The sequence below is a fragment of the Rattus rattus genome, chromosome 14, assembly GCF_011064425.1.
Source record: "Rattus rattus isolate New Zealand chromosome 14, Rrattus_CSIRO_v1, whole genome shotgun sequence".
NCBI lineage: Eukaryota > Metazoa > Chordata > Mammalia > Rodentia > Muridae > Rattus > Rattus rattus.
This window is the reverse complement of record NC_046167.1, coordinates 72,468,641-72,476,675: the sequence shown is the minus strand read 5'-3', so window position 1 is coordinate 72,476,675 and position 8,035 is coordinate 72,468,641. Positions and strand designations below refer to the sequence as shown.

The following is an 8,035-nucleotide window of genomic DNA, read 5'->3' as shown; positions in this document are numbered from 1 at the left end:
GTGGGCAGATCTCGAGGCCTCAGCTTCTTCTGAAAGTGTCCTTTAAGCACCTGTGGACTCTGCCTTGAGCTCCAGGCTCTCACCACCGTTTAAAACAGAAGCACTGAAGGCAGCGAGGCTCGTCCGAGGCCAGAGTGTCACAGGGAGCTACTGCATTTCAGGTGGCTTGGCAGTCATCGCTACAGAAGATTCTAGCAGCGTGGGGGAGGGCTGAGGGCTTCAGATCCATCCATCCTTTCAGAGGAAGGAGAAGCACAGACACAAGGCACACCATGTTTTCTTTATGAGGAAATTCAATCTGGAAACATTATTGGGAAAAAGAATCTACAGAAACTAGATAGTCTCTATTTTTGTGGGTTTTTTTTCCACATACAAATCTCTGAATTAACAATGATTTTTCACTCAGCGTAACAAGTGGTTTGTCTATGACGTGGAACAGCCACAGACTTCCAAAGTGACCTCAGCTACACCTAATACGTCACATGTAAAAATCACCATAGAGATGTTGAGATGCCACATGACTTCATGGTCTTCAAACAGGGTGGAACGCAGCACAATGCGCACAGATGCTGGACTAGTTTGTGTGGTTTCTGTATATCTTCCTGAAAGCCAAAGAAATTCTACAAGGATGGGGGGAAAAAGGTGTATAGGGACTATGGTTTCACTTCTGAAAACCCGGTCACCCAGTCAATGTCACATTGTACTGGTACTGAATAGACCATTTCAGTTAATTATTTGATGGAAATTCATGATTATAAAGTACCTGTGAGGCACAATTAATATTTTAAGAACACTAAACACATTGAAGAGTTGAAGAATCCAGGATGGCAGGGAAAGCATCCTACCCTGGTCTATGGCTGACTTCAGGAAGGTGTATGGAGTGTTTATGCTCTAAACCTCAATTTTTGTAATTGAGGTTCTACTTTGGACTGGTCCATTGCCAAACTGGAGATATAGTTTCCTTAGCATTTAAATTTGGATATTTTGTCTTAGACCTTTTGTGTTTTCCCAATTCATTGCTGAGACCCCAGTGGGAGAGAAGTAGAAACAGAACGTGATAGTTGAGCTGGTAACCTTTCCAATGATTGATAACCAGTGTTTACTGAGTGTGTAACTGGAGCATATATGCTATGCCCACCAGAGCTTTTGAAAGCTCAAGGTGGGGGCTTTGGAAAAAACGGCATCATTAAAATCTACCAGAAGGGTATTTTTTGTAAATTACAACACGATTCAAATGTTAGGCTCCTGACCGGCAGCTTGACTCTAACAGATTTTGCAGAGGTTTTTGTAGTGGGGAGTGCCCAGCACACGTATTTCCTCACTGCTTGGCTTCGGGAGGTTCACAGATGGCAGGAGGGGCCTCCAGCACTTGATCTTGGCTTCACAGGCCCTTGTTAAAGTACACACGCCGTAATCCAGGATGACTCTTTTGGATGCTGGCTTGCAACTCATCCTCCAAGCTTGTCACAGACATGGAACTGGGACAAGGTAGAAGGAAGAAGGTTACCACGTGGGTAAGTATGGGAACCCCCCATGCTAGGAAACGCAGGGAGAGGACACAGGTTCAGAGACCCAGGGTTGGTGCATGACATACAGCAGAAAGGTTGCTACAAAAACGAGCATCCTGTTCTCTTCAGGTTGCTACTAAAAGAACTGTAAGAAGCCATCCTTTTTTTTTTTTGTTCTGTCTTCAGATACACCAGAAGAGGGCATCAGATCTCTTTACAGATGGTTGTGAGCCACCATGTGGTTGCTGGGAATTGAACTCATGACCTCTGGAAGAGCAGTCGGGTGCTCTTAACCGCTGAGCCATCTCTCCAGCCCGCCTGTTTACTTCTTATTTCTAGCTGAAACCGTCTCACTGCTGGCAAGAGCACAGGGCAATGATATTCATAGACCTGGATGACTACAGCACTAGGACTGTAGATGGCTACCCAAGCGAAGAACAGAGCTATGGTCAGGGAATCCTCACTAGTGGATGAATGCTCAGAAATGCCCGCCCATGGCTCCAAAGAAATGAGTCACACTAAGGGTTATAGAAGCCAAAGCAACCCTACAGGAGGTAGTCTGATTCTCACAAAGGCTAAAAATGTTCCCAGAGGTAACAGTAGGGGGCAGACGAGACCTGGATAGACAATCTTGAGGCCCCACAGACCAGAGCTGGCCTTCCAGCCTCTTCCTTTCAGAGGTGTGGTCTGTCCAGGCCCTTTAGCGAGACAATTTCTTGTCACTGAAATCAAATAACTGCACTTGTGTCCCCAACTCGTTTGTAGGATCAAAATTGACAAGAATTCTTAAAAAAAAAATCACCACCTACCTCTTCTGAGGAAACAGAGCACAGCACAGGGGGGTGGCGAACACCAAACTTAAAAGACAAAACGAAATGGCAGGTCAGCAGGCTGAAGTGGTCACTTCCGGCTTCCTTTTCTCAATATAAGTATTTTAATAACAATCTCTTCCCTTTCTTTAGAGCACAAGATTGCCTTACAAATGTTGACTGTTTGATCACCAAAATGACAAAAGTAGCGAAACCATAGATGGGGTTAGCTGAGGTTTACAGGACGCCTAAATATATAGGAGGTTCCTGTACAAACAGTTTCCACCTTTCTATTCACTGGAGCCACACGTTCCAGGCACTCCAGGTCGGTGCCATTTTCAAAAGTTTTCTCTTGTATCATCCAACCTTCCATAGGCATAAAAATTATATACCTACTGGCTGGTTTTGTGTGTCAACTCGACACAAGCTGGAGTTATCACAGAGAAAGGAGCCTCTCTTGAGGAAATGCCTCCATGAGATCCAGCTGTAAGGCATTTTCTCAATTAGTGATCAAGGGGGGAGGACCCAGCCCATTGTGGGTGGAGCCATCCCTGGGCTGGTGGTCCTGGGCTCTGTAAGAAAGCAAGCTGAGCAAGCCAGGGGAAGCAAGTCAGTAAGTAACATCCCTCCATGGCCTCTGCATCAACTCCTGCTCCTGACCTGCCTGAGTTCCATTCCTGACTTCCTTTGGTGCTGAACAGCAATGTGGAAGTGTAAGCTGAATAAACCCTTTTCTCCCCAACTTGCTTCTTGGTCATGATGTTTGTGCCAGAATAGAAACCCTGACTAAGACAATATACGTGTAATTTCCATGTTGGCTATCATAATCATATAGAATACACACACCTATTGAACAAATACATGTATGACATGTAACAGTAGTAGCCAATTTCTTTAAAAGGTTAATTTCCACTTACCAAAAGCCAACCAGCGTGACTTGAATCGGTGCGCTCATCCACGGGAACCTCTGTGTTGAGAAAGACACAAGGGTGAATACTTTCCATGTGCTTCTTCAAGGCAGTGTCCTCTGCTGACTAAACACCATGCACACCGGATGCAATGGGATTAGTGAGATCCAGGGCAGCAGTGCCACGCGGGTTAGTCCCGACTTCAGGGACACGTGCGATGACCAGGCAGCAGCCACCACACCCCCAAGTGTTATTTGTCTCGGTGCACGAGGTAGGGGACTGGCTCATTAGCATTTATGATTTATCTGCTGCTAGAGAGGCAGAGGACCCAACATACAAACTTGAAGAGACATGAACTTGCACTAAAATCTCTGCCTCACCACCAACTGTGGAGAAAGCAGGGAGAGCCCAGGGTTTGTTAGGATGCAAACTAACAGTCCCTCTAAGGGTGAGGATGCAGCCAGGAGCCCAAGACAGTGTCCAAATGTGAGAGGAACCCAGCAGACGCCATATTCCACCTGCTTGCACATTCTTTCTCAGATTTAGTTGCTGTCAGTAGGTTAAAATTCTTTCCAGAGTGAACTATCTTTGCAGGCCAATGAAGGTGTAGTTTGGTACTTGAGAGAATAAACACTGTTAGACATTTAGCTTTTAAAAGGGGGAAAAAAAGTACAACACAAAGTGCAATAGGATCCAGGGTTATCTAAGTAAGACCACAGAAATCCCTGTGAGAGCTGTGAATCGGCTGGGATGTAATCAGACACCTCAGTTCCGAGCCACGCAGTTGCTGTCAGACACGTGCATAGGAGGCATACCCTCGTGCCCAAGGAGACTCCTTTGGTGAGAGGGATCATCAGGAAAGTCAACATGGATGGAGGAAAAGGAGGAAGGAAGACGAAGGGAAAAATGTCAGCAAAATGAAACTAACCCACACAGGATATGCCTTAACCCAAAAGATTGAAAAAGCAACCTACTGTCATGTGTCACTGAAAGACAGGATACATTTTGAGAAATGCATCCTGGGGCCAGGCTGTCTGGGTACTTACTAGGACCCATTCCTAAATTCAGGTCACTGGGCTATATGGTCTCAACACATATGGTCCTCCTACCTCTATACCAATGACTGGCTGTTTAAAGAGGGATTTTCACAGGGAGATGATACATTCTTACCCAAGATCCTCTTGGACATGAGACTCCCAGGATGGCACCCAGCCTGATTAACTGGTGGGTGAGCTCGTAAGGGCAGATAAACTCGATTCTGTAAGCTCAGGCCTCTTGTGGCCTCTTGTCTGCCTAAGTAAACAGAGCCAGACTTATCCAAGAGAGCGCACTTGTATGTCACCTCAGGATAGATAAACACAAACTGAAGGCCAGCTTACGTTGAGGGTTCTTCATAGTGACAAGGACGCTGGAAAATTCTGACTTGCTTGCAAAACGGAACACATCATCATCCCTGTCTCCACTACCTCATCCTGCCTGTGCCTCAAAGAGAATTTGGCCTGAGGCCCAGAAATGAAAGAATGGAAGCTATTGGATCTCTTACTACACACACACAATCCCTCAGAGTAGAGACAAATCTCTCTTAACAGACTGGAAAAGGGGGTATATTACACACACAAAAACCTTCAGATGAATCAAAGATAACAGTAAGTTTAGAAGATCTATTATCTTCAGGCTGATATGGGTTGGGACATATAGTGACGTGGCTGCTTTTCGATGTTAATGTGAGTCTCAATTCCTTTCCCCTAACAGCTCCTTTTCCATTAAATTTATCGGCACACACAATCAACATTATCAATCAATTGATGGGTACAATGTAATTTGTGACCTTATGCACAGCAATGTCATCACACTAAAAAATAATAAGTCCATCTATCATCTTAAATGCCTTCCATATTCCCCATGCCCTTCCTCTCTTTTCCTAGTCTCTGTTCCCTGGTAAAGTTGTATCTTTGATCTTACTATATATTAATATTCCCTATCGTTTGAGTATACTTTTTTTTTTTTTTTGTAGAGTCTCACATAGTAGTCCAGAGTGGCCCAAGCAAACTCATTACAAAGTCAAGAATGACCTTGAACTCCTCCTGGTCTTCCTATCTCTACCCCTCAATGGCCGGCATTACAGGCATACATTACCAGGTCTGAATCTTGGCCTTTATATACAATGTCTATGTTTTTGGGTTGTTACTTTGGGAATTAGTCAGACTGCTACAAGAGTCTATAATTCATTGCTTTTCACTGAGGAAGTAAGAAGTGTTCCTCTGAACAGGTTGACACACTTTCTAGTTGACTTTGGGATATTTCCAGTTGGAGGCTGACATAAGCAAAGCTGTGATGAACTTGCTCCTTTGTGGACATTTGCTTTCATTTCTTTCAGGGAAACCCTTAGAAATGGCTGGATTGCGCTGTGCGTATGTTCGTATTAACGGCTAGCACGATTTCCAAAATGGCTGCCCTATTTCACATGGCTCTGAGAGCTCCAGTTCCTACACAGACTCGTCAACACTTATTACTGTCAACTGTCAACTGTAGCCATTCCAACAGGTATTTCATGTGGTTTTAATTTGAATTTCCCCAATGACTACAAAAATCCAAGAATTTTCTATGTGCTCTTTGTATGTGGGTATCGAGGTTTCTGCTGAACTCTTTTGCCCATTTTTGCATTGTGTTACTTTTCTTGAATGAGTGTTTTAAGTTCTTAACAGAATTCTTGATTTACTTTCTTACCAAAAAGAGTTCCTTGCTACTTGTCTTACCCCGTGGGTTTTGAAAGACAGAATTTAAAAATGTGTTGAAATAGTCTAATTTTTTGTTTTTTGTTTTTTTTTTTTCTCCTTTGGCCTTGTATTCAAGAAATCTTGGCCCAAACTGTTGTTCAATGATATTTTCTCTTTACAGTTGAGTTTTTACATTTAGATTCCATAAACTGTGGAGGGGGTAATTTGCATACAGGATAGAATCAATTCCTTCTGTACGACCCAACCACCCACAAGTCCCCACGAAGCCATGTTCTCTTCTCAGGAAGTTACCGGATACGTGCCACCAGTTGGTCCTCTGTAAGTCTACGCCAACCACAGTTCCTCTGCTTTCTCTGTTACCCCAAGCTGAAGTCACCCTGTGCTGTGGCCTCTGGTCCTTCTTGCATCAAGAGCAAGGCTCATGCCCTGCTTGTCTGATTTCTACTTCTGTGATTCTACCACCGAACACTGCTTACCACAGGCTTCTAGCAAAGGGCCCAAGACTAGATAAATACTGCCTATGAATAAGTAAAGAATGTCCATGTCCAAGACGGTCATGTCCATTAGCAAACAGTCCCAAACAGCTACTGAGCACACACAGCATAGTCTGTTATTAAACATAAAAGATCCAGAATGAAAAGTCCTAAAAGTGACATTGGGACCCAAATCTATCAGTTTTACTCCCAATGAAAAGTACCAGCCAGCTGAGGCCTCTCCTTCAAGACAACTCTTCAAGGATACATTGTAATTTAGGCAGGGAATAGCTGTAGGGATTTTGATGAGTCACCAGCCCATAGCTGGCTTGTTTTCCCAGCCTTCCACTTGGAAAAGATGAGATGTGGGGGAGGATGAGTCATGTTGAATGCTCCCTGAGACTTGTTTTAAAAGCCGAGAATGTTCAATTCGGTTTCACATTCGTAGAAGAGTTTGGTCATCACAGAAAAAAAAAAATCTGCATTTCCAAAATAAACGATGAAAAAATGCTTCAAGCTTCAAACAGGAATGCTGATGTAGTCTGCGGTGAATGTTTGCATAATGGTCACACTATTAAACACGCCCCAAGTGCAAAGATAATATGTAAGTGGGACTTCACCCTTGAACTTGGGAGTGATGGGGGTGTGTGGGCCAGCTTTGAACTTGGGAGTACTGTGTACATGCGGTTCTTTCAAGAACACGTGGCTTTATGGTTTCAAAGTAGCGTGTTCCCTTGGAATGGAAACAATTCAGCTACAACCAGATTCTCCGTAGCTGCTCATGGAATGATCCAGAACTATTCTAGCCACATCTTTCTAGTTTGCCACCAGGACTCCAAAGCCAGTGGCTCCTTTGGGAATTGTGATGGAGGAAGAGTGAGGTGGGTTACTTCCAAATTACAGTAGACTGTGGACACAAGTTATGCCACACACTATAACGTAGGATGGGTGGAGGGCAGTGATGGCTCAGTGGGCAAAGACTGAGACCAATACCATAAAGATAGAAAGAGAAGCAACTCTAAAAAGCTGTCTTCTGGCCTCCAATACACAACAATACATTTTTAAAAATTAAAAAGGGCGAGGTGGGGTGACCATGACATGTGTGTCTTTGACAAGTATAAGATGATGTGGACGGTGTGGATGGTGTGGCTCCGATGAGCAGAGTGCTTGTTTTGTCTAATGTCTTTCATGTAAGAAATTGTCAGGATATACACATCCAGGAACTTTGTCTATCACAGCCAGAAAAAAATGTGCAATATTAGATCTTCTGTCCAGTGTCTGCCTTGGTAAGATTAGAGTTACCATGGTAACCATTCCAACACCGAGATCCCAGGACTTGAAAGGCATGAGCGAATTGGAATACAAAGAACTGACTTCACAAAGAACTGACTTCATGTCTTACCCCACCCCACCCCTACACCCCCACGGCCATTTGTCCTCCATCAGAAAGATGCAAACTTTCTTATGAACGGATGCCACTCCGAGCCATGATATCAGATCTACACCAGCAGCCAGCATGCTCTGTGTCCTCGGCCAGGAGTCAGACTCTTCTGAATAATGTCCTTCCTAGAAGTGGTGAGATTCTCAGCTTCTACGCTA

General features: G+C 44.1%; 1 protein-coding gene across 2 annotated transcripts in view; it reads right to left on the bottom strand.

The window, feature by feature from the left end:
• Positions 1 to 259: 259 nt before the first annotated feature.
• The window catches only part of Sfxn1 (sideroflexin 1), a 35,983-nt gene continuing 28,207 nt past the window's right edge, over positions 260 to 8,035 (bottom strand). The window contains exons 9-11 of one of the 2 annotated variants that reach the window (XM_032884571.1): positions 3,235 to 3,284; positions 2,318 to 2,365; positions 260 to 1,478 (exon numbers count right to left, since the gene is read on the bottom strand). In XM_032884571.1, coding sequence (XP_032740462.1) covers positions 1,382 to 1,478; positions 2,318 to 2,365; positions 3,235 to 3,284 — 195 coding nt within the window. In that variant the 3' untranslated portion in view covers positions 260 to 1,381. The remainder of the gene's footprint in view (positions 1,479 to 2,317; positions 2,366 to 3,234; positions 3,285 to 8,035) is intronic. The other variant, XM_032884570.1, reaches the window with a different exon arrangement.